This window comes from Polyodon spathula, chromosome 21 (genome assembly GCF_017654505.1).
Source record: "Polyodon spathula isolate WHYD16114869_AA chromosome 21, ASM1765450v1, whole genome shotgun sequence".
Lineage (NCBI taxonomy): Eukaryota > Metazoa > Chordata > Actinopteri > Acipenseriformes > Polyodontidae > Polyodon > Polyodon spathula.
In genome coordinates this window covers 23,935,399-23,962,669 of record NC_054554.1, presented here as the reverse complement: position 1 = coordinate 23,962,669, position 27,271 = coordinate 23,935,399, and the positions used below count along the sequence as shown (strand labels likewise).

The following is a 27,271-nucleotide window of genomic DNA, read 5'->3' as shown; positions in this document are numbered from 1 at the left end:
TCACAATGTTGTTGCCAGCTTCTTTAGAGATTATCATGCTGGTTCTATCACTGAAGAGATGCAGAAACTCTAGGCTAGGTTTACTAAGAAATAAACTACATCTGCCGCTAAGAATTTAAATACAAAATGCTTAGAGGTCAATCACAATTACCAACATGTACAACAGACAGACAGGCAGGGCAACCCTACTATTTGCGAGGAATAATAAACTGTAGGCAGGTTACACAACTTCTCATACTGAGGAACTGGTTTTAAGATGGTTGTGACTGGGCAAAAGCCTTGCACGTGGAAATAATCTATTGTTGTGTATATGTATTGTTTAAAAACATATTGAATGTAAGTGTGCATTAGATATGGCAGGTTTTGTAGTTGTACATAAAGTTGGAAAGTTTTAAATTTAAGTTTGGCAGGGATTAAATTCAACTCTGCCAAATTATGTGCGGAACGTGGCTGGGGCTTAATTGACTAACTGATGATCAATTAAGCCCAGCCACATGGTATAAAAAAGAGGGAGGGAGGGTGAGTGAATTATTTCAGGGATTTTGATCCCACAACAGTTTATTTTAGTGTGTCACAGAGTAGGTTCTTGGGCGGGACCTCCCTTTAATGTAAGCAGCGCTAAACCAGTGTTTGGCAAACTTTAGTTTTTAGCAGTTTTTTCACTGTATTGTTTTGCATTTTTTTTTAGTTATTATTTTGATTATACTCTGTGTATGTCCTCCTGCACTAGGGCTATCATTGCTGGTACCCTAGTGGCAGCCAACTGTCACTGCAACTTTGCTATTTGTAATAAAACCTGGACACCTGAGTGGCGTTGTCAACTGCATCCCTCTGTGTCTCTCATCATTCAGTGGACACCCACAACAAAAGTAGCAGGTACCAAGATCCCCTGTTACAGTTGTATTGACCTTTCCACCATTACTATGAAAACACTGACTATAAAAAATGCATAGAATATAAAATCACTGAGAACAAAACCACTTTTCCATGTTTATCTCAGCAATTTATATTCCATGTATTTTTAAAAAAATATTCATAATGGCTAAACACTTAGTTGTTAGCTTCTCAGAGCTCAAATAATTGTAATCGCCCAAAACACATAAATCATGATCTATTTCATGAACAAACAGGACACTCATAACGATTTAACTGGAGATTTTATTTTCAGCAGATTCCCCACACACTGTACATGTGGAGCAACAGTCATTTTCCTCCTGCGCACAATTACAAGCTGGCACACACACCATCTCACTGTTGAACCTGGTAATAACTGAGCTGGACCTACATCAGCTGCGACCACAGCTCAAACAGGTAATGAAGGACATTCAGATGAGTTACAACAGCTTGTACATTATACAGTTGGCATGCCTGTTTACATATGGACATTGCTGTTTTATTTTCTAGTACAAGCAACATTAATTTCTAACTGGAAAAGAAAGAGCGAGACAAAGAAGAGCGAGAGAAAGAGCAGCTACGTTTTGCTTTCTATTCCTTCACCTTAAAATTAACTACAAAAATTCTCCCAGGTTTGATCTTTAAATAATAAAAAATAAATAAAATGCTTAAAAAAACAGCAACTTAAAAACAAGGACATAGTGTACCCAAAGGAAGAACAAAAAAGTATATTAAAAGGATTGAAATAATTGGTTCCCTGATCCTTCTGAAGTTAGTTTTCAAACATATAGGCTAGGTAGCTGGAGCTCCGCTGAGGAACACACTCACTTTGTTTCACTTTGAGGACCGTTGTTTTTAACATTTAAGGGGTTCTGGCTGCTATGGCAACCAAATTAGCCTTCAAGGTCTTCCCTGTATCAACACGCTATATAAGGCAAAACACCATGAGAATATGAACAAGTTAGACATTTTCCCACAAAAACCTAAACTTTCTGTTTTGTTTAACAACATTAATTTAAACAAATAAGAGTTAAGGGCTTATAAAAGTGACAGTAATACTATGCTAATTAATTTAAAAATCTGCCTGTAACCCTTAGCAACCAACATGAGACTGGATCACTTTGAGCTGCCCTGAAAAGGAATTGCTGCATTTGTTTGTATGAAAATTACTTAAAAAACAAAAGGGCTTTTAGGGAATCTCTTGTTTATTGGCTCATGTTATCTCTGCTGCACTAAAGAGCTATAGTTTTATTAACCTTTATGCTGATTTAACCATAGTTTCCCTAGCCTGACATTCTCCAGTTTCTTCTGCAACAAGTCTGGAAGATATGATTTAATCTCACTGCCTCATATCAAAGGATATTCTGAACCATGTTATAATATACTGGAATAAAACTATATCCCTCTTGACTGCGCACTGCTGTGTCAGAGCAATACAACACAACAGCCTTTTGTAATAATAAGAACATTTCCATAGCAATAATTTTATGAATCATCAAATGTAACTGGGGATTCAGTTGTTATTTCCCCAAAGGACCTCAGATTTTTACAAAGAGATTTTAATTAACAAGCCTAGCTACATACTGTTCCACCTCTTTACAAAGCAATACAGTTGATTCAAACGGTACATGAACAATACAAAAACAAACAAACAAACAAACAAACAAACATTAATAATAGCAAACTGGTTTCAAAAGAGCAAGCTTTATCAGAATATTCATTACAACATGGTTTTAAAGCAGTTCATTAGTGAGCACAGGTAACTGAGGTGGTCGGTATGTATTGGGATTTTAAATTAGAAAAGTGATTTAATCCTTTTATTATAATGAGAGGTTTATTCGTAACAGTGCATCGCACAACTGCCTTAAAATACCAGTGGGTACTGATTAATAGTTTGAAGTACTCTGCATGCAGTTATCAGTGTGCTCAACAGTTCCTCTTCAAGCCATCCTACTGGCTACTGGACCGAACTCTAAAGAGAAAGGAAAAGGTTACATTCATTAATGATGTTACCACTGATAATCACTTTGACACATTTTTTTTGTTAAGATAAAGGAATGACTGAGGAAGTGTTACGTATCCCTCCAGAACAATGTGAACACCATGCAGACATTGTATCAGCACTAATCTAACCGGACAGGGTAGCGCTACAACAACAGACAGTACTTTTGTTTACTGTAGACTCTCGACAACCCAAACTCGGAAACCGGAATTCACCTAAAAAATGTGAACAATGCCATCGTAATGAAACGCATGCTGATCGCAGCTGTAGAAAGCAAACTTCAAACTTCAATATTCTATCTGTTAAACATTTCCAGCAGTATTGTTATTTAAAGAGTTGCTTTTTATAATCAAGGCAATGCATTTTTAGTATAGTCCAGGGTACGATCAGTTCCCTGAAACAAGTCAGTAATCTCAACAGAATTAGCACGAGTTTACTGGATAAGCACAATCTAATCGTATTGAGGCCACCTATTTGAGGAATTGACTTCAGAATCATTCAGCATGTAGTGCAGGTTTTAATGAGATTCAAGTGTACACTGTAGGTTCAGAAGCACTGATCCCTCCAAACCCAAAGCTTTTAGCTCAGTATTTACAGAACCAGGGAGTGTACAATCTCCTGGAGCAAAATGCTGAACTTTTAGCCGGGGAAAAGGGTTTTTGGAAAATACAAATTTCCATAATAAACAGTGCACATGTGGATCCATTTGTGTGTTGATTCATCGCTGATAATGGGCTAATTACATCAAAGAAGAAAATTGCTACACATTTGCTATGTTAATTGGACAGATTCAAATTTTCCTCAAATGCTTTTTCCAGGAAAATGTTAATTGAATCCGCCCGATTGCTTTTTTTTTTTTTTATTTCTTTACTTAAACCAGTAAACAAATGCATTTTTTTTTTTTTTACTTCACACAAACAGCTCTTCTGAAAAAAAGATGACATTTGTCATGGAAGCACAGACCGGTTGCTCTGGTAACTTACAGTAAATCATGGTCTAGTGTCAAAGGAGTTTCAGAATATTGGGGTCGGAAACTATTCTGTTTTCTCAGATGGCAATTACACCGGCAGACTCTGTAGCTCTCTGATAGCTCCAAACAAATATCAGGAACCGAAAAAACTGCAGGGTCACAGAACGACCAAGATTTGGGCAGATAAAAGCCTGAACCCCACACTGCCTTGCTGTATCTGTATCCTTTAAAACCTGTAAACAGGATAGTTTGATAAAGGGGGAATAATATGACAGGTGGTGACTAAAAAAATATCAGGATGTTATTCCCATTGTCAAAGTGTACCATGCCCTGCCAATCAAAACTTGGGCAGGAAAAAAAACACCCAGTACAGATTGTTATAAAAACCAATACTCAAAGACCGAAACAATTAAACTGACTTTAATATTATTAAATATTGTATGGCTTAAGTTATGGGTGGCATGTGATTCCGTAATAAATAGAAAAACTGACACTTCTTTGGTATGGGGTAGAACAACTAAAACCGTAGGCACAACATGTACAACTTAAGATATTAAAACAATGTCCCCTTTCAATACATGCCATTGTGCCCCTTTATCTTATAATGCACAAAACATATCCACCCCATTCACTAGGAAGGTCACCCACACTGGAAATGAACTTTGGCTCCCATTCCCTCACTACAGTGTCTGGCCTTTGACCCCTTAAATCCTGTCTTACTGGGAGGTGGTGGCACCAGAAAACAGAAGACAGCACGAGACAATGGGTGGCCCAAATACACTGTAATTTAAAGAAAACCTCGCTGTCTAGTAGATCAGTACAGCTCTAGAGTAACAAAAGTGTCAGAAACTTTGGGTGCTCTAAACCCCAACTAACTAGAAGGTGCGCAAATGACTCCGCTCACAGATTTATTATTAGCCAGTGGGTAAATCTGCAATTATGTGTGTGTTGTTTCCTGGCGTAAGCCTATTTCCAAATCAATCCAACCAAGTTCCACAGAAATAAACCAACAAAACACAGAAACACCCATGTCAATCCTCTTTCTAGTTTTTTTATTTTTTTATTATTTTGTTGCTGTTCATACTAGGGAAAAGTTTTGCAAGAGTGCTTGATTAAATGGCCACTGCATTCAGATGAATGCTGTTTTACTGTGAATTTGTTTTGCATTCTATTTCAGTAAGTAATCCTTTTGCATTATACATGCATTCACTAAGCATTTATTAAGCATACAAGTTTACCACTAAGTTAGCATGGCCATTTTTAAGTTTTCCCATGCTTTTATCACTGGTTGTACACAATTTAAACAGTTAAGAGAATCACAAAGTTACTTATTTATACCAAATAAACTGGTGAAAAATCTTTAGGAATCACATTTGCCAAATCTGCCACCATGCAGGATAAAGGCAGTTATTATTATTTTTATGGCTACAGTATCAAAAGGCAATAACAAAAACAACCTACCCTTACAGCAACTAAAATAATGTTAAAACACACTCATGACAAGTATTTGCGTTGTTGCACGTAACCTCATTGATAACCTATTCATTTATTTTTTCTTTAGTATAGTAAGCACTTCCGATGATGATAAAAAAATAATGGTTTTAAATACAGCAACTGAATAAATATATCCCTCCCTGGGATGACAACTGCAAGTGCAGTCCCAGGGATAAAAAAAAAAAAAGTAGAGCCAGGGAAATCCACCCCATCAAACAGCACCCTGGTTATACTATGATTTGCCATGTCTATTAGGTTATGCACATGCAATGACCAGTTCCCCAGCCAATTGTAAATGGGCACTTGTGAGGTTTTAGGGAAATACTGGCCACCTGAGTACAAAGTCCTCAGAAAAACAAGCAGTGCTCACTACAACACGCCAAGAGGAAAGGGTTCATATTTGAGTTTATAATAAATTAGAAGGATTTTTTTTTTAAATGTATCCAGGTGTTAAATCTGAAAGCCCTCTGAATCCACCCAAATAATTGCCTCATGTTCAAAAACTGCACCTTTATTGAGAGCTGGAAAGAAGCCTGGAGAGATGACGACAGAGTCCAACTCAAGTCATTCTCCTTCTGGGCTTTTTAAACATCTGTTTTTATTTTGTGTGTTTGGCTTAATATATTTTGTTATAGACCCTTCATCTGAACCATTACTTGTTTACTTTTGTGTTGTAATTCACATCCTGGCTTTACAATTTAACTTATACAAGTATCAGATAACTTTTAGGTTTTTGATCCAAACTGTAAAGAAAATGAACCCATAAATAGATGGAAATTGTGCAGCAATTTTATATTTGTGGTCACGTTTTTTTTTTTTTTTTTAATATTTGTTTTTCAAGAAATTCGTTTGGACAAGTTTCCACATGAAAATATTTCCCCTCCAATTCATGCTAGCTCTGGTCTTGAACTCATTATGGGGTGGGATTAAAGCACTTGTCCTGACTGACAGGCCTCAAACTGTTACCTTGACAACCAGAGTAGGCTTCTGGACACCCAGCAATTCGCACAGTTGATTCCTCTGTGTTCTTACTGTGGTCAGTTCAGCTTCCCTGAAAGACAAACAAAACATCACAGACCTGAAGAACACTGAAGGAAGGTTCATATGTGCCAGGGTCTGGTAAGTGTCCCCTACCCTAGACATTGAGGACCCCTAGAAGTACAGTTTACCACAGGGAGTAGTAACACCTAATACCAAGAACATTAAAAGGCAACTGGGTACTAGATTTCCTTTTTACAAGTCTAAAAGGGCCAAACTGCCTTTTCTTGTTTCCAGTATTTCTAACCATACATATGCTATTGATGTATGTTTTCTTTTCTCGTACTAAAAGTCCTACATTCACAGACTGGTTTAATAAAGTCAGGTGCTTTCCGACTTTTTCAGCAGTTCAATATTTATTTTTTTCTTGTATAAACAACATTTCAGGGAATGCTGGAAAATGTCAGCACTAATACTGCGCAATTTTATTGATTAGGGAGTTCAGCTTTCAATGTTATTTTATATATGCTGGAAATTAATGTGGTAACATATCTATCTATCCCCTGGCAAGGATATGAACCCATTTATACAGGTGTTGGGATCAGTAGCTTTTCAAGCTTTCTCATCAAAGAAGCATCCCTGATACAGCTTTACATAGCTCAGTCAATCGCAATGGGAAACACTGGTCTGTTCTCTACATGTTAAAAAGTGACGCAAGGTTTTTGGTGTCATGACGTATTCCACAAAACAAACACAGATACTGTCTATGAATCAGGCCTTGTTAGACTTAGCCCCCTCAGCACGCCAGTGTCACTGCCTGCAGTCATGGGAGGCCAGCTTACTGTACTTGTGGCTCCACGTGTTCAGCTCTTCGGGGGCACCCTGACTGTGGAAGTCATTACTGGAATATATCTCTCAGTAAGTCAGCAAAAGACATCAATCGACAATACAATGCATTCTAGAGCAGAGTGACGAAAAGATAATGATCATGACATATATCAGCAGACTGTACAGAGCAGTTCAGAATAAGGACGGACAATGAATAGTTTAATGAAAATTGGATAAGCAGTATTCAGGTTCTAATTAGGTAAATGTTATCATGGTATATTATGAAGACTGATATACAATATGTGAAACAACTTATTGTGTTCTCAAGATACATGTGAAAATGCCTGTCAAACAAATGGAGAAATGTACGGACCCCAGAATCTTATACTCTCAATAATATATGCTAAATAATGTTAACACCAATTATAACTGGATAAGTGTATTTTTAGATATATGTAAACATGTAAAGTGTGACATGCAAAGGTACATACATACGTTTGCCTCCACTATATCGCTTATCCCTGTGGGGGATAAAAGGGCTTGGATTTGACTTTGCCTACAGTAACTGTTAAACTCTGTTCAACATGTTAATATTTTTTAAGTGTGAAGGCCCTTTTCCAGTGCTGACGGTGGTAGATGCACACCAGTGAAACAGACAGCAAGCCTCTGCAATGTCCAATGCTGTCTCTTCCTACGTTTTATATTCACTCATTCATTTCGGCACCTAACGTATACCAAAGAAAGCAATAGTTGATTTCAACCACAGGTCATACAATAACACTGTATAAACAGACTGGTCTTGAAAACAGGCTGGTAAATAACCATCTGGAGAATAAGGCAAAACCAAGCCACATGATAACTTGCATACTCAGCTAAAGTTATTGTTCTTATAAGCTGGAATTGCTTGCTACTTTTAACATAGTACAAATGCCATTAAGTCACTTGTTTGGAGTCTGCTGGTGTATTTTGTAAGACATGCGCTTTCAAACAAACAAAGGTAATGTGTAGTGCTGGTTTTTTAGCCACTAAGGGGCTTGTAATTACATTGACAATTGAGTGTAGTGCTAAGCTTTAGGAATTCCAATTAAAATACCGCTTGTTATTTCTGAGTATGTTAAGGTGGAGTAATTTGGTGCAGATTTATTTATTTATTTATTTATTTTTTTAAAGCAAAATGGTCAGTACTTAATGGGCTTTTTGTAGTCACATATAATGAGGAGTTACATCGTATTCTGAGTGATCTAGTTAGTAATATACTGCAGAAATATATATTGTTTAATGTACAGTATACACATATACACACACACACACACACACACACACATACATACATACATATATATATATATATAATTTTTTCTTTCTTAAGAGTTATATATAGGTGCACTCCACTTATAATGTCCCTGCCAAACAACACTGACTTTAATGGGGAATAACTCTGGTTAAAAAGGACTTGTTTATAACGTATATACTGTTTAATATGTAGTTTTCATGTTCCACAGGCATGTCTCTCTCGTTTAATCCATACAGTTGAATATATACAGTACCGGTTTTTTATTACGTACAGTTTTCCTGTTTCACAGACAAATGTTTTATGATTAGTATGTAGTTTAATACATACAGTACCATTTGATTAGGTAGTTTTCCTGTTCCACAGATAAATATTGTGCGCAAATAAGGTACATCTGGGAGAGTAAATGACAGTCACGGTGGCATTTGCCATTTGCTGTGTAATTTTATTCTGTTTTTGTAGTTAATTACATTTAGCGAAAATATAAATTCGTAAAACGGTACTACTTCTTACACTATACGGCCCACAGGGGCTTTGTATAAATAATAAAATTCCGTTCTTTGGCAGTTAAACTTACTTGTATTGTTCATATTGAAGGTACTTGCGTTCACAGTTACATACAGCATATTGAATTGTGTTTATTACGCACTTCATTGATAAAGTACTGATTTCCATTGTCCGTTTGAGTCCTTATAAGCAGAGTGCACGTGCTGTCATTTAGGTTTTTCTGTTAATTCTCACAATACTAATTGACAATCAGGAAGTAAAAGAGAACGATTGGACTACCTTAAAACTCAAATGGGCCCCATACCCCACCTCAATTTTTTAAAGTATTTTTTTTCTTTTTTAAAAATTAATAAAATGTTAAATTGAAAAATAAAATGTGAACTACATTCCCCTCCATAGATATCATCAAGGTAAAATAGTTTTATCTTCCGTTCTCCTGTACAAAATGAGACGCCTCAACAAAAAGACTTGCTTGTAATTCCAGTAGCACTAATCGTCCCCTTCAAGGGTAAGTAAGGTTTCAATAACTTTGACATTTTGTCTGTAACCAGCGTTTTCGCACAATCCCTTGTTGGCCTTACAAAACTGTAATTTCACTGTATCTTCCCTGTTTTAGCAATAATCCAGCTTTTGTTCAGGTGTAAACGAATCACCCTTTTCTTAAAACCAGAGTAGCTGTAATAGCACTAGAAAATATTTGAAATATGCCCAAACTCTCCAGTGCTGCCTTTTCCCGTACGCATTTGGTCCAGAGCATTCACATTAAACATCTGAGTGGCTTGTTTAACTCTGAGAGAAGGCAGTTATTGTTTATATACTCACAACATACTCTTTTAACCACATTCTTTCATTAATCCTACTATAAATGTTCAGTTTTCTAGATATAAATTGTTGTTACATTTTGAGCACTGTCCTTGCTTTGCAACCACACAGTAAATGCTTATAGCAGTCTCCTCTGCACATTCATTACCTCAAAATATTGTATTAGACCAAAGCAGGGGGGATGGGGGTCACCATATGTATCCCCTAGATAACTGACACCAGGAAACACTTACATTTGGCATTTATTGCATTAGCACAAGGTATGAAATTGATCTATGCTTTCCTCTTCACTGTTTCCATTCAATATGAACAAAAATTAATCAAGATATGCCATCTGAAACTACAGATGGAACATGTTTGGAGTAAAGTAATAACACCTGTGTATTTTTCTTTTAAAACACTGATTTTTTTGTAGCATTTATTTTAATAAATTTTCTATGAGGAACTACTTTAGGCTTCAAAAGAAGCTTGCTTAAGCTGCCTAGGGTGACCAGACATCCCGGTTTGACCGGACTGTCCCCTTTTCCCACCACAAACTGGAACTGGGAAGCTGCAGTGATTGTGTAGCAGTCAGTTTGTAGTTGTTTTTGTTAGTTTAATGTAAAATAAAAGCACTATATTCAAATAAAAAAGTATTCTTTAAAAAAAAAAAAATAAATGTGTGAGAAGCTACCTAGTTTTAAAACAAATCTGTGTCCCAGTTGAGCTCTGGAAAGCTCCTCTCATCATCGGTGTTAGTAAATCTGATGAGTTTCACAGCCCTTCAAAAAGCAAGCAGAAGCTAATGCCAATCTATAACAGAACTAAAGAGCGCTCAAAGCCATTTCCAGTGGAACCAGTTTCCCAGGCCTCACCAGTTGGTGTCGCTGAGCATCGTCATCACCTCCTCCATCACGGCCAGGTCGATGACATCATCGTAAATCAACAGCATTTCATACACCTGGCTCGCTGTTGTTTTTCTTATCTGAAGTGACAAGATGGAAAACATTAGACACACTTGAAAGGAAAAACAATTATATCAGAGGAGCACTATAAATACAGCTGGTTCCACCGAATTTGGCTACATTGAGTTAGTTCCAGTTATGCATCACAAACTGAACCATTAAAAAGGAAAATTCACACGTCATAAGCTGGAAGGGCATTAAATCCTGTTAAAAGCTGAAACGTTATTGAATTGGATATATATATGAAACAAGGAAAAGCATTTTTTCTAAAGCCTTTATTCTGTAAAGCATGGTATTTAGACCTACAATACTGTTACATTTCACTTACTGCAAGTGTTGAGCGAGGGTGACATAGTACTAACTAGACAGACATGCTTCCAAGAATACAAGTTTCCTTAGATTGGGTAAACGAACATACTGAAGCAGTAATACACAGATGGGTGTTACATCACACAATGGACTGATTCGTCAAACTGAGTCAGTGTTCTGGTTATCTAAATATAATTCTGAACTTGCTTTTCCTTAGCTTCCACATTGTGCCTTCTCATCCTACTCGCTGTGCTAAGTCTGAAGTGACTTGGCTTCACTGTCTCAGGGATTACAGATCCACAAATTGTACATACATTGACTTATAATTCGTATTAGACCATTACGGAAGCGTTTCACTTTGACCTTATATATTACGCAATGGCAATTGTCAGGAAATCAGAATAGCTGCTGTTAATTGATGAGTAATGTTTTGTAATACTGCTTCATATTTTATTGCTATTTGCCATCAACTATTTGGAACAAGACTTAAAGATTTACTCACTCATTTACATAACTTTGTATCAACTATTTAAAAAAAAAAAAAAATCGCATTTAACCTTGCATGTGTCACATGTAACACACACTGGGGTTATTTCAAACATTCTAAACAGCAACAAATCAACATACCAGCAAAACACACTGCCTGGCCACTTTTAGGATATGATCACAGCCTTGACATAGACTCCACAAGGTGCTGGACGGCGTCTCTAAGTATGTTAATCTATTCAGGAATTAACATTTTATACAACTGGCGCAGAGAGGTAGGATCGTGATGACAAATGAGGCGTTCAAGTTCATCCCAGTGGTCATGGAAGCAGCCTGAAGTAGAAGTCTCGGGCCCAAATTTAAACCCGACCCGAACAAACAAAATCCGAACCCGACCCGAGCCCAAGACCTTTGAAATATTTGCATACCCGACTCAACCATCTCCACAAATATATTCCTAACATATGCTATTGCAACTAAGTACCTTCAGTGTAGAGTATTCCCGGTTTCCAGTTAAAACATAAAGAAAAAATAATCATCTCTCATTTACTTTCTTTTCTAGTAGTCCAACACTGCATGATTTAAAAGAAGACAACAACAGGCTTCTTCAAAACTTTGTTACCATAAATAACCAGCTCTTGCAAATTTGCATATTCATTCTGGACAAGTCTATATCATATCAAACCACTAAACTAACGTTCAACAAATCACCACAACTATGGCTTTAAAAACAGCTACAGGATGAATACTTCCCTTTTCAGTGTTCGCTGCAGAGATGAATTTCCCGTCTTTTTGCTGTCATATTTCAGTAATGTTTTGCAAGATCTGCATTGTACAAAGCCACACAAACTTTTACTACTGCTGAATACATACAACAATGTTGTAATTTTTCCAAATGGTGGATTTAGATGCATCCTTTCCAGCAACGGAACATTCCACTGCTACACATTCTCCTGTTGATAGCCTATCAGCCTATATACAGTGCAGCATAATTCTTTATATAAAGCAGGTCATGACACAAACAGAGTTTCACATTTGCCTATGCCAGCACATTACAAGTGCAAGAAAAAAATAAAGAAAACTAATGATGAATTAAAGAGCAATGTTTTAATACTGTACATTTAGTCGTTCTTTACATTTAAACAAATGCATGTGGTTTACCACAGAACAAATACGTTTTGTATCATTAACTGGAACGAAACAGTTTGTCATTATCTAAAAAAGGCATGAATTGTCGACTGATGAGTGCTATCAATTAGGTGTTGCTTTTTGTGTTTGTTTTTTTGTGTGCATGTGTGCATTTGTATAAGACTGTCTATGTTAAATGGGGACGTTGGTGTTTTCCAACTGAAATGTATCCCGCTAAGACTGCCCACGCAGCAACTGACAGGCTGCACAACATGTCAGTTTATCAGGCGAGATGATTATTGGTTGTTAGTTGTTTTGGAAATTAATTATATCCTATGGTTACTTAGTAAAGCCCAGCGATGCAGGCTGCACAAAACGAATAAGCGCGTGTGTGAGAGGTAATTTCTCAAAGAACCTACCCGACCCGACCCCAAACCATAATATACAAACCACACCTGATCCGACCCGACCCAACCCGACCCCAACACTTAGTCTGGTCCCGTCGGGTTCGGGCTGGATAGCATGGCTCTAGCCTGAAGTTGCTGTCATGCTTCTCAAACCATTCACACACAGTTCTGGCACGGTGGATGGGTGCATCATTTACAAGTACAAGTGCCATGCTGTTGGGTAGACCTGATCGACAATGATGCTTAAAGTAAACTACAGCCTTCATCCTTCCAGGGTATACCAGAAGAAGATTCCCAACAACAGGGGAGATCTAATCAAGAACAAAGCACTGTATTTCCCTCCTCAACATCACAAATTACAATAAAGCACACCGTGATAAAAGGTCCACGATTCAGTAGGGTTAAGACTAAAGGTGGAGGTACAGTTTAAACCCCCCAGATGTTTATAATATAAAAAGCCTAAAAATGGGAAAAAGAAACCCTTTATTTCTATTTGTCTTGTTCTGGCAGGTGTCACAATAAGTGCAAAGTATATGCCATACAGCTGTCAAGCAAATAACATCTCCTCACAGGCTGTGTAGCCCTCACTTCCTGTAAATGCTCTCAACCACAATGTTACTGTTGGCATCAGAAAACCAAGTCTTGCCATACGGACCTTTATAAAGGGTATATATTGTTCCAACGAAACTGAAAACAGGAAAGAGAACTTTATGAACCTGTCTGTCAAAAAAATAAAATAAAAAACAAGTATGGAACTTAATGCAGAACCCCATGCTCCAGAGTTTAAACATGAAACCAGGGTGGTAAGGAAAGTTAATTCCAACCTTAAAGCTTTAGCAATACCTGACTCCACTTCATGATGCTCCCAGTTCCTGTTAGATACTGTCTTCTTTATACATGCTACTGCTGGGGGAGATATTTCATAAGCTTTATATTTCCATGAAACCTGGAGAAATCTCTGCGGTCTCTAATTTAATTGAGTGCCCGAGTGATGTAAAAATCTGGATGTCTCCATTTTTTGCAGTTAAACTCAGATAAGACAGAAGTTTTGATTTAGGGTTCTCAGCAACAACTGGAATTTGCCAATTCTCTAAAAACAGTTGAGTAATTTGAATCCAAACACAAAATCATATGCCAGAAATTTGGGATTCATATTTGATTCTGATTTATCTTTTGAGGCTCATATCCGTAATGTCATCAAAGTGTCTTTTTATCATCTAGGAAATATTGCCAAGATTAGGTCTTGTCTTTCATTGCCTGATTACTGCAATGCTCTTTTTGTTGGGTTACCTGACCATGCCTTTTCACAGTTACAGCTTGTTCAAAAACAAGAACTAGCCTGCTTGCGAACAAGCCTTTGTAATGGTGCTGCTGGATAGCTGCACTAAAACAGCAATGAGCTGCTAAAGTAGGAACGCCCGTAGTAGCTGCATGGGTTTCAACACTTACCTTCATGTAAGAAAAATGAAACACTATATAATACAACCGACAGATAACGCAAAGTGAAACACACAGTAAACAGCACTCTTATTACAATATTAACAACAGTAATATTCTTAATATTAAAATTCAGCTGATGAAATGACTTCAATCGCAGACTCAGTGGTTAAAGTCAAACGCTTCTGCCCCATAGGGCGTGGCTTCTCCAAAAGTGTGATTCTGATCAAAATAAAAACCCAGTGCAAGCGTGTTTAATGGCACAGTGACAGGGCCCAGCCAATCAATGCTTAGTAAGCTGGGGAATCTGCTTTCCAATCAGGGCCAGGCAGCAATCTCTTTAAGAAACAGAATGCGCTTGCATCAGCGCAAGGCTCCGCTTTGAATGTAGAAGTGGCAATCATGTTGAGCGGCAGTAACACAGAGCAAGAAAAAACAGCGCAAGTAAGAACAGCAAGTAGTACGTCACTTGGCGAGAGAATACGTAAACCATGCTTCACGACACAGGAGATTGCTATATTAATAGAAGAGGGAGAGGCACGTATACATCACGTTCCCGCTGAGCTTGTAGAGTACTAGTTTCAATATAACCAGGGTTTAATTCTCATGGAATATTTCCTGGAGCCACAACCAGTTTGTGCTCTTAGTTCGACAGTAATGTAACACTGAAATACCTAATTTTAGTAAAGTTCTCTTATTCTAACGCCCCCTTTCTGCCAAGAAGAATCAAAAGGTTTAAAGTTTTCGGGGTAGCCAATTTCTGTTCTTTTCAGACAAGATACACTGTGAAGCCTAATCTCTCAGAAACAGCAAAACTATATAAATAAAAAAAAATATACAAAAAAAAAACAGTGTTTTTCTGAGTAGAGCAACAAACCCAGCTCTATGTATTCGTTTCATAAATGTAGATCAGTCAAATACTTGATACTGCTTTGGTTAAAGAATGTAATATTAACGACCACCCTTCTGTTTACAGTATTTTTGCCTGCCCCTGATTGTAAGACTCATAGCGCCACCTACAGGAAGAAACCACTTGCCCATAACTCAGAAATGCCAAAAAATAACATTTGCGAATCCAGACATCGCAATACATTGTGTAACAGAATTTCTTTATATCTTCGGTACTACAGCAAAAATATATTGCTGCAGTTAACAATTCTTGATTCAGAAAAGTCGATACACTCTAGAAACTTGGTTTGTAATATATAATGTTATCGTATCAGAAATTCTTCAAACAAACATTCCATAGGGCAGAAAGTTTTGATAAGCTACACCTCAGATTAAGCCTGGAACAATAACTAATTGTTGTGATATTATGTATAATTTGTTTAGTCTTGATTACATACTGTACTGAACAATTTTTACAGCTAATCGTATTATCAGCGTTTCTGACAGTCATCTAATGAAAAGTGCATCAACGCCACTGCTAGAGATCTTCCTTTCTCTTCCTGTAGACAAACGTCCACAATAAGATGTTAGGGGGGTAAAGTGCCACGTAATTAAACTAGGCATCAGAGTATTACTTTACTTCCGTCTCTCTCTATTATAGAAAACAACAGCAAGAGAGAAAAAACTACTACATAGGGAGAACATTTCAGTATAGTCCAATCCTACCTTACCCCATGTCCAGGAACATGAAGAATGTGAATGCATCATGTCCAGACCCCTTGTCTAAACAATGCAGTGACCATACGTAAAAATAAAAAGCTGGTGAGCTAACGGTTAAAAACCAGGGTGCCTACAACAGAAGCCAAAAACGATTAAAATGCAACCCAGGCCTCACATTACTCAGACAAGAGCATATCTTGAACACCACCCCCTGCCTGTATGTATTCCTCAATTTACTGACTCATTGGCAGATTTTTGCTGGATAAATAAAAGCTGGCCAGCTTCCAGTTTCCACATGACCCAGCTAACAGCTGCCTCATTGGCCACGGACAATAAAACAATAGAAGGCTTATATTCTACAAAGCTGTTAATGCCTCCGGGAACGTTTATGGAATTTTTTTATTGGATCAAAATGCACTAAATCAATTCTAGTTATTGGCTTACGATGACCATCTGAGTGTGACTTAAAATATGGCACCGTTTCACCTGGCCATACTGTAAATCATAGCTGCAATAGCAGATAGACCACTAAATCGGGTGGGGTAATGACAGGGTCAGAACTTTGGTTAGATATTTGTCATGGGCTTTGTTTACTGATGCCATCCAAGGTCAAAAACACCACAAACTTCAAAAACATATTTTTCTTACACAGCAAAACGTGTGTGTGGCATGGTCTGTGGCGTGATTTAATTAGCGAAGGGTTTTGCAGCTTCCCCCCCCCACCCCCCTTTTTGTTAGGTGCCAGTGCAGCTATTTATAAAAGAAATATCCAATAATAACCCAAGGCCAACCATTTGGTTTTAATTCCAATTTATTTACCTTAGGGATATGACAAATATAGCTCTTCTTTTTACTATAGGGGACATGGTGAGTAATGCTGGCCACAGAAACCACACATACTCACAACAGGGAATGGGTGACAGAGCAGCATCAAAAGCTGCAACAGAACCTTCTTCCGGATGTCCCCTTGGAACTGAATCAGGCCGCAAAATCTGTAAAAACACATTGCTTATTATCAGATTAATAATTTGAATTATCATCAATTTGTTAAGTTGCCTGCAGTAGTCAATGGTAACACAGACTCAGCCCACACACTCTCTGCTCTACATTTTCTTTCTACATTTTGGCCAAAAAAATCTAATAGTTGGTATGACAATTATCTCCCGGAGAACTGTCCAGTCCAGTTTAGACCAGTCAATTTAGCCCAAAACTCCCATTTGAATCCATTAAGACCCACCCAAATAAAGACGATACTCCCCTTGGTTATTTTGTTCCAGCTCATACTGTCATGTGATCAACACTATTCAGCGTGCTTTCTGAGGTTTTAACACTTTGGTTTTGTTTTTTTAGTTAACAGGAACTTGCTTCATTTTTATTTTAGATCAAAGTGGCTGATGGTTGCTTTGGTGCAGAAAGGCGAAATGGTCTATGTTATGTTGTTGCACATTAATAATCAAAAGAATCCCTCAATACCGCAATAGGAACATTTTCTCAATAGAGAGTTAGATCAAATACAGTGTCTTTAGACTGACAAAAGTGGGGAGCTGTGTGAGCTGATCTGAGGGGGATATACAGTTAACTGTATTCGTGAAATCAACCACCAACTGAATCAGCTCCCTTTGGACCTGTGTGTAAAAATCAATGCGTGTACACAGAGAAAGAAACCTACAGATGCATGGAAGTTTGCTCCCAGGTTTGATGTTTGTGGATCCCACATTGATCTCCAGTGTCTGAGGCGCTAGGCTTGTCAGATTGCTGGCTCAGCTGTAGCTGTACTGCATAGTTACAGTGATTTGCAGAAGTATTCACCCCCCCTGCAAAGTTTTCACATTTTGCTGGCATCTGAGCATACTCTATGACTCTTTCAAATTAGACTTTACATGTATAGAATCTACACAAACTACTCCACATTGATAAAGTTAAAAAATGCATATAGAATATAAATAAGTAAGATTTACAGAGAAAAACAGATTAATCTCAGTTGCATAAGTATTCAACCCCTTTGCTACTGTAGCCCTAAATTAGCTCAGGTGCAAATGATTTGTTTGAAAGGTCACATAATTAGTGAAATGGTTTAAGTCTGTGTGTACTCAAAGTGGTTTAACCTGTAGATAATTTCCCTTGGGTATATAAAGACTTTCAAGCTGCAACTCACAAAATGATCCAACTAAGCAACCATGAAGATCAAGCAGCTTTCGAAATTAGTCAGGAATAAAGTGGTAGAGAGGGTACAAGAAAATTTCAAAGGCGCTGATTATCCCTCAGCACAGTGAAGTCCATCATTAATAAGTGGAAGATGCATCATACCACCCAGACACTACCCAGATCAGATCGCCTTCCCAAACTGAGCAGCTGGGCAAGCAGGAAACTGGTTTGGGATGTCACTCTGAAGCCAACAATGACCTTGAGAGATGCAAAGTTTTCACACATCAATAATAAGCTGGTGTTTTACTGAGTATTTACTTAAGGGGCTGAACACTTATGCAACCAGTACATTTCATTTTGTACATTTTATTTGCAAGTTTTGCCGACGTTTAACCTCCTTTGAAAAAGTGTTCATAACACTAGCTTTGTAATTCAACAAAATGTGACATTATTGGTAGGGGGTGAATACTTCTGCAAACTACTGTATATTTCAGATGAAATGAGGGCTTGGCCCTGCTCTCTTACTTTTACAAATGTACTGTCCCATTTGGTTACATACTTACAGTTAGTTACCTTTTAAACCCATCAAAGATATTATTTCTATAGACATTTACCACTGAGCTTGAAACAGTTTGCACCATTTTTGTGTACTACCAAGAAACAAATATGTACTTGTAATAGCTCTTAAAATAGACTTCCAGAGATAATGAGATAGTTATCTGAAGCTTTTTAACATCAACATTTTTTTTCATTCTAAACTTACCGTGGTTAACTTAGCAAGTTGGTATATGTCATATGAATATGGCCTTACATGTACCTTACCAATTGGGCTGAATATTTCTTGTACAAAATCTAATTTTAAGTATCAACACTGACAGATTGTGTTTGAAAATGTAAAATGTAAGGCATAAGGATCACTGCTGGCTAATTCACTGATCTTTCATTGCTTTCACCTACGGAGGTCTGGTTTCAAATCTACCTCAAGTTCACAAGTGAAATTAAAACCCAGTGGTCATTAGTCCACTTCCAAAAACTACCAGTATCTGCTTAACAGAGGCCCAGGACAGAATGGCAGGGGGTGTTTAGGTAAGTATTTAGATGCACAGACTGAACTGTGAAGGGAAACAATCTGGTGCCTGTTAACAGAGGACCTGTCTGAAGCCAGACACTTGGCTTCAGCTTTCATTTAGCACCAAATTAAGTAGAATCAACATTTTCTGTCTGTCTGGTCTGTCATACTTACACAGCAATGCTGGATCGAAGCTTCTGGATGTCTTTGGACTTCCTGATTTCTTCTTTGCAAAGAGCAAGCAAGTCAATGCCAAACTGATGACTGCAGGGAAACAAGATGGTATTGTCAGTCCTTCAGCTAAATCCCCTGCCTCTATACTGTTCTCAGTGGGTCAACAGCCACAGGTGAATGAGGTAGAATTGGGAGCTAAAGCAATGCTGGGACAAATATACAAAATATTCAAACTGAAATAACAGCCCTTTCTGCTATACAGTACTGTATTTCTCTCCTTTTTTATAAGGTAATTTGAGGGGTTGCCTGTTTTATTTTACTTTTTTTTTTATAGATTTATTTACAGTAATGTGTTACTAATTCTATACTTTTTTTAGCTATGAAATTAAAGAAGATGTGTAAATAGAACTTAACAAGATTTCACGTAAGTTCCCAGATCATTAATGCAGTACTGAGCGGCACTAAGAATGCTGAATGTGTCTCAACTGATTCAACTGAGTCACAGACTAGTATCTTTGGCCACCTTTCAGAATTCAGTAAGCTTTAACCAAACAGATGCTCGAGACTTAAATTAACTCAGACTTGTAACAAGCCACAAACTGGCGTGTTCCTGCATGGAAACAACTTCCTGAACAACTATTTTTTGTTTTACTAACTTAAAAATAGCTTCTTTTTTTTTTTTTTTTTTGCACAACAGCATTGAGTAACTTACTAATTTTTTTTAGACTTTATCAACTTTTTTTTTTAGACTTCATCACTTCCCTTTTCAACAGTGGGCAATCAGGAAATGCTAGATGGACTGGGATTCTAAATAGATCTGCTGCTGCTGACATTCATGAAGAACAGAGCACAAAGAGACTAATTCTAACACACATCTGGAAGTGCTTTAGCAAAATGGGAGCAATATCCATGACACATTTGTACAGACCTGCCCATTCCTTCTGTCACCTGACAGCTCCAAGTTTGAAACAAACAGAGCCAGCCTCTTTTTAATTTTATATATATATATATATCAAAAGGGCGTTACTCTTTCAAACCCGGTGAGTTGCATCGGCACGAAACCAACCAAAACAGGAGGGGATCCCTCAGGAAAAGGGATAAGTGGTAGTTTCTTCACTTCTGGGAATTGGGTGTGTCTGACTGAAGAATGTTTTTCTGAGAAAAAGGTGAACTGCATTCAACTAGATTTGTATTGATGTGGCCCATGGTGGTCCTAGAAATCTGAGAGAGGGGAAGTGTGCTTCTTTTTTGATGGGATGGCACCTGGGAGTTGAATTTCTGACGATTCAAGGCCTGAGGGCTCTTTACACGAATAATGAAAACAGTGTGTGTGGGGAATTTAATAAACAAGGCTATTTCTTTCTGCCTTGGTTAGGGGGCAGGGTGGCGTAGTGGAGCTAATTCACTGTCCTGTAATGCCTTTGGAGGTCTGGGTTTGGCTCAGGTCACATATGAAATAAGCTGGTCTCCATTTTCTGTCACAAGCCACCTCAGAATTCAGCACAATCACGCCTTAGAAGTACCAGTGCCACTGGCTTTGAATCCATCTTATTCCAGAGTGCAATAAGTCACATACAGTATAATAAAACCTGATATTGGCATAGCAAATTCACTCCTTATTTCCCTCGGTCACATAATATTCGTTTGTTGTTAATATTAGATTTGTTTCTCTTACTAGCAGTTTCGGTTTCTTTAAGAGGACCCCAACTGGGCACAGAAAGTATCTGAACCTTAGCTGTCATCTTAGGCAGTTTATTCTGTCAATTTCCTGCCTGGACCAAATTAATCTGACATTGATTTATTGGCTTTCAAAAGACATTTACACTGAAACCAATGCAGACTCACTCACAGCTGTGACAGGTTGACCTGCAGTGGTTGCCTTGGAAAGCATTCAGTTGATGCATGAAACAATGAGCATCTTTCAAGTGTACAGTATATAAAAAAGCTGGAGTGTTAACAGAAAGACTTACTTTTCTTCTTTTGCAAAGATATCAAAGCATCCATTGGCCAGCATCTGATCAATCATCTTCAGCAGGGGGATGGAGACCCTAGGCATAAAGAATGGAATTACTCAGCTTCAAAAAGAGAACCAGAATACCAATGGGAAAGAATTGATGGTATTTTGGATTAGTTACAACCAGATACTGTGTAAAGTTTAGATTTACAATGCTTTTTGTGAAATCGAAACTGGGAAACTGGTAATCAACCTATTAGTCTACAGGTTTAATTTTATAGCTTTTTCTCCAGCTCTAGTTTCGCAAACATTTTCAGTGCTCAAATTTAAACTAGAATGTGAAAACAAGGAACTGTCAGTGTAAATTGTTGTATTCTCATTATACAACATCCTGTTATTTGTTTAACTTAGAGACTTAAAAGTGCATCTAAGTTTGTAATTAGTTTTGAAACATTAACAGTTGGATTTCCCTTGGATAAATGTGGGTGTGTGAAAGGATGTTAAAGGTGTGATTTCTACTAAGGGCATTAAACATTGCAATTTCTATTTATATGGTGTTAAAGTTGTACTGCAACTTGAGTTCTTCCCCCAGGACCTTCTTGTAAAGAAGATAATGTGTCTCACAGGTTTTACTAGCACATGCTCTCTCACTCAAACACAATCTCAAGAGAACTCCACCACACTTTAACTTCCCAGAAAAAACATTACCACATTCAGACTAAACCTTAAATTGGTTCAGGTCCTTTCAGATTCAAGAGGTCGCAGAAAAACAGTCCATTTAAAAATAGTTCCTTATAATTAGTGACACAGTTACCTTGTTCAGGGCTTCACAATTAGAAAAGCCTTTCAGAATTTTTCAGGGCTTTCACTCAACAACTGGCTAGTCACTCATACCAAACAAACACAAAAATTCTGAAATAATTATTAACTTTATACTGCAGAAAAAAAAAAAAGTGGGGGTTGACAGGTTCACTCGTGATTGCTTGCCATATTAGGAAAATAACACATCACTTCACATTACAGCTTCAACCTTGAAATCATTTTTTCAAACAGTAATTTAGGGTAATTTCAGTCTTACATGCTACACTTCTGACATACAATAAATAACCAAATCCACGTTAGTTAATAACGTTTCCCATATCATTTACAAAACACTCATGGCTACTGTCAAACCAGGCATTACTTTCCAACAATCAAAATGGTTTGCATCACCTTGGTCCAAGTTCGCGGCACAAACCATTTCTTACTCGAATTAGCCTATTGATAATGAACCTTTATAGAACAGGACATGTGATCATGGGAAAATATGCTCATCTGTTTCAATGGGTGCTTTCTTAACTTGTCCAGAAAGAGGTGATGGCATATACATCTGGATAAAGTTTAAAAGGTGTGCTTTTATAACAACTTTGTGACAAAGCTGTTATACCCATAGCTCCTATACTTCAGCCACCTATAAATTATTAATATTTTGATTAGTACATTAATTATTGATTAAACAATTACACGAATTACAAGGCACAGGAAAAAACAACAAAACAAGGAAAATGAAGAAACTGAACAGAAATATTATCTGCATTAGGGTGATCAAGGTTATTTATTTTTTAGTTCAGTAAATCTTCTGCTTTTACAGTCAAGCGCCCCATACCTGTCATTCCGCACATTATCCCTGAAGATCTGCAGCAAAGTGCACCCAAAATTGTTCATGGCAGTCGCGTCCTGTTGTATCGTCTTAAGATAATCAAAGAGGGACTGGGCTGAGAATCGAACCTGCAATATAAAAGGATACACGTTTAATGAATATGAGAAGACAGTTTTCTGGATTTAATAAATAAAAAACAGCAATTGCAGAAGTTCCATTAACGTTCTTCAGACCGATTTATAATCCAAACCATGCTATCACAATTACAGTTGTAGAAACCTTCAATATCATGTTGTATGATAAGCACGAAAACACTTACATTTTTATTCGAAGGCTATTACTTATTTGTAGTGTTTCCAACTTATTAAAAATGAGGATTTTTTATTTATTTTTAACTGTAATTTGGTTTTTACTGATTTATACTCTATTTTTATCTACTATTCAATATTATCCCAATACACAAAGACAGAATAATTTGATTAAAATGTTGTTTTATTTTGACTCCGACTTTGTAGCAGCACTACACTGTATCCTAGGATACAGCAGATGTTTAGACATCAGAGGATCAACTAACGTTCAACTGTGGTTCTCTGTCATTTCACAAACACACTATCACCTTATTATTAGTCTGACTATTGTGGCAATTGCTAGGCATAGTAAGTACTAGCTTGATCAAAAACTAAATTGAAATACTTGCACGAAAATATTATATTTTTAGTGGATGAGGAATGGGGAGAAAACGTAAAATAGTTTATGAATATTCAAAAGAAAACAAATTTGTCTAAGTATACAAAAAGCAAAAATAGCAGAAGTGGGTCAGATGAGCGAGGATGCATAGCGTTGCAAATACTGCTGGCAATGAGATACATGTTCACTCTGACAATCAAAAAAAAAAAAAGCATACTGAAAAATAAGCGACACATTCAACTAAAACAAGAAAGTGAACTGAGAGACAAGCAATCCATTTATGCTGGTTTTACACACTAATTAAAAGAGAGTGCAGAATGACTGTGTTAATGAGTTTGTCAGAGTGCTGTGCTTTGCTGGACAGACACTGTTTATTTCAGAGAGGTATGTATTGGTGACTCCGTGCGACAGTACTGTTTGTCCATCCATCAACTAAAACACTGCCTAAGGCCGACAATCTTAATAGTAAATATTTGACAGAAAACAGTGATGCTTTAGTTGGTAAACTTACATGGAACGCATTGTTGGAAATGTCCAGTGTGATTTTATTGCGTGTCTTCCGATTGCTTGCACCAGCCAGTTCTGTCAATTTTATCAAGGCAAATAAACCTGGCTTCTTTTGTGCTGATGTCCCAGTTAAGTACCAGTTAAGACAAAAAAACGAAAACGCGGAACACTACCTATTTGTCATGTAAAAAACAATACATACATAAAGTAAAGACCAAACAAATCTTTGATCCCACAAGGCTTTGATCCCAAGCGAAAGTACTGTATTGGTGTTAAATGGAATTTTATAATCCTTTTATTATATTAATATATATATATATATATATATATAAAATATTTTTATTTTTTATTTTTATTTTCAATATACAGTGTCAAAAAACCTTAAGAGAAAGAAAACTCAATACTTTGCAACAATATAGGTTGATGACACCTTATTTGTGTTCAGTGAGAAAGACTTGTAGGTATGCTTCCAGGCAGTGTCTTGGTGGTTACTTCAATTCAAGCAGGATGACTTCCTTATATAACCAATTATCTTTCTGAATGGTACTACAAAGCAAAACATTTCAATACAGACTCCACACTCCAGATGTCTTCTAACAGCACTCCTACTGTGCGATCGTGACACAGATTAATACACTTTGTACCGCAAGGTTTAGAAAATCTGGATAAGTAAATGAATTCAGGCTGGTGTCAAGAGAATAGAAATGGGTTTCAGGGTTTCAGCATTTGAAGGGAATCCCACTTCACAGTGTTCTTGCATTACTTTTCAGGGAGTTTAATTGCCACATGGTGGAAATCAAACCATGAGCTTTCTTTTCGGTAGTACTAAACCCACATGTGTGAATTTAAACTTGCTTCCAGACAGTAAATCATTAATCTTCATACGTAAATTTTAAAAGATGCACAGAATCTTTTTTTCCCAGCGCTGGAGAAATGGAAGTGGTTTAAGGCGCCCATCTTTCATCACTTGAGACCCGAGTCTGAACAGAGACGAAACACAAGTTCAATGTGATTAGCAGCATCAGCTCCTTCTTGTTGTGGCTCTGGGTGCAATTTCAAAACCATCAACACACACCTGGTGCCGCCTGCTCAAAAAGACGGCCTTTAACAACTGAAGCCTGTTTCACTGCTTGCGGTGCTGGGAAACAGCTTATACAGCAGTGGGGCTGCGCAACTACACTTGCCATGCGCACAGTTCTGTTTACAAACCGCTATGTTGAGAATACCTACTGAAATGCCGGGGTACCAGCATCCTGATTAGTTTGTTTCTATAGTTTCACTTATTGCAAACGATACCCCTTTTTCTTATTAAAATATTGTATCAATTTTTATTTACATATATACTGATGCACAATGACAATGCAACTGTCTAAGTTTTATATCAATAGCTCATTGGTCACATACTAAGCTGAGTAGGGTGCTTCTCTGGGGTCTTCAAGTCGGCACCTTCCATCCTTGGTGTTTCGTCGACTAGCCCACAACACCTTAAGAGGGCTCGACGGTGATTCTGGTGTCCAAGCATCATCCCCTTTTGCTCCCCACTCAGCTAAGCCCAGCTTACTTACCTTACTTTACATCAATGTCTTTCTACTGTGCTTGAGGTCCCCAACCAGAATATTTCTGTCTCAACCAGAGACAGTTACTGCTCCTCTCTGCTGCTTCAGATAAGTTTTTCACTATTGCGTCGCAACTCTTGACCACTGAATCTGTCTCAAAAACCGGGTTGTAGAGTGTGCCACAAATCCTCGACAACCCACCTCCACTGGGTAAACCTGGACTTTCCATCCTTGAGGTTTCGCTTCAGCAGCTAGTTGACTGCACCGAAGTTTCTTCCTTTCCACAGCATTCTCCCATGGCACTTTTAGCTCTACCAGTGTACAAGGTGTGCTGATCCAGTGGGAAAATAAGCAGATGTCCAACATCTGCCAGCATTTTCCAGTTGTCTAGACGAGTTTTGATTTTAATACCTTTTCTTGGAGGTCGCTCCCCTGGAAGGAGGAATGTTTTTCTTCATGTATCATATTTTGCTGGTGTTAACCTGTTAGTCCTGTTGTGTTTGTAACGTTAAATATCGCAGCACCTGGTCATGACGTCATGTTCCAATGTCCATAGATCTTGCCAACTGATCTTGAGTTGTTCTACACTCTCCCATCTTGTCCATTCTCCCTGCTTGGCCTGGGAAACTGCCTTTACACAACTCATCCTCTCCACCTGCTTTTGGCCACAGAAGTCTTGGCAGTAGACCAAACAAAGCACCAGAGTTTTAGTTTGCCTGTTAAAGAGTTGCTGTCTATGCTCTTCAACCCTTGCACTGCTTGTTGTGTCATTTAGGTCCTCATCATACCATCTCCCAAGACTTTTCACAGGATTCTCAGACACTGTTGGTATTGCCTCACCGTTAATGTAGAACGTCTTATCTACTACTTTACCTTTAATTACAGAGATGCTCCTTGACTTAGTGGGCTTGAATTGTATTTGTGATCATTCAATGTTATTGATTAGTTTGCCCAATAACCAATTAGTGCAGGCTACTGTTGTAGTCATGATTGTCATGTCATCCATGTATGCTCTAATTGGTGGCAGTAGCATTCCACAAGCCAAGCGTTCTCCTCCCACTACACATTTTGATGCCCTAATAATTACTTCCATTGCCATGGTAAAAGCCAGTGGAGAAATGGTATATCCTTTCTTTGGTTATAAAGACACCACCTGCTCAGCATCATGCTCTTGGTACAACCTGTTTTTCCCATGCTACTTTCATCAATTTCCACAGGATTTGTAGAACACCAGGGTACTCTTGTACACTCTATACAGAACTCCATTAGGCCCAGGAGATGATGACGCCCTTGCTTTTTTAATAGCTTTCCACTTAGGTGCGCAGTCCTCCATTTGGTATTCTGGTGGATTGATAGGTGGGATGTCTAAAGGAATCGACATAAGCACCTGCCTTTTTCAATCTGTGTGCATTTTCTCAAGATATCTCTCCAGCTT

At 37.7% G+C, this 27,271-nt stretch overlaps 1 protein-coding gene across 1 annotated transcript in view; it reads right to left on the bottom strand.

Moving 5' to 3' along the window:
* Nucleotides 1-1,140: 1,140 nt before the first annotated feature.
* tbcd (tubulin folding cofactor D) overlaps nucleotides 1,141-27,271 on the bottom strand; it is a 127,163-nt gene continuing 101,032 nt past the window's right edge. The window contains exons 34-40 of the mRNA XM_041222121.1: nucleotides 23,093-23,214; nucleotides 21,464-21,541; nucleotides 19,494-19,583; nucleotides 17,010-17,097; nucleotides 10,641-10,750; nucleotides 6,327-6,411; nucleotides 1,141-2,866 (exon numbers count right to left, since the gene is read on the bottom strand). Of these exons, the coding sequence (XP_041078055.1) occupies nucleotides 2,852-2,866; nucleotides 6,327-6,411; nucleotides 10,641-10,750; nucleotides 17,010-17,097; nucleotides 19,494-19,583; nucleotides 21,464-21,541; nucleotides 23,093-23,214 (588 nt within the window). The 3' untranslated portion in view covers nucleotides 1,141-2,851. The remainder of the gene's footprint in view (nucleotides 2,867-6,326; nucleotides 6,412-10,640; nucleotides 10,751-17,009; nucleotides 17,098-19,493; nucleotides 19,584-21,463; nucleotides 21,542-23,092; nucleotides 23,215-27,271) is intronic.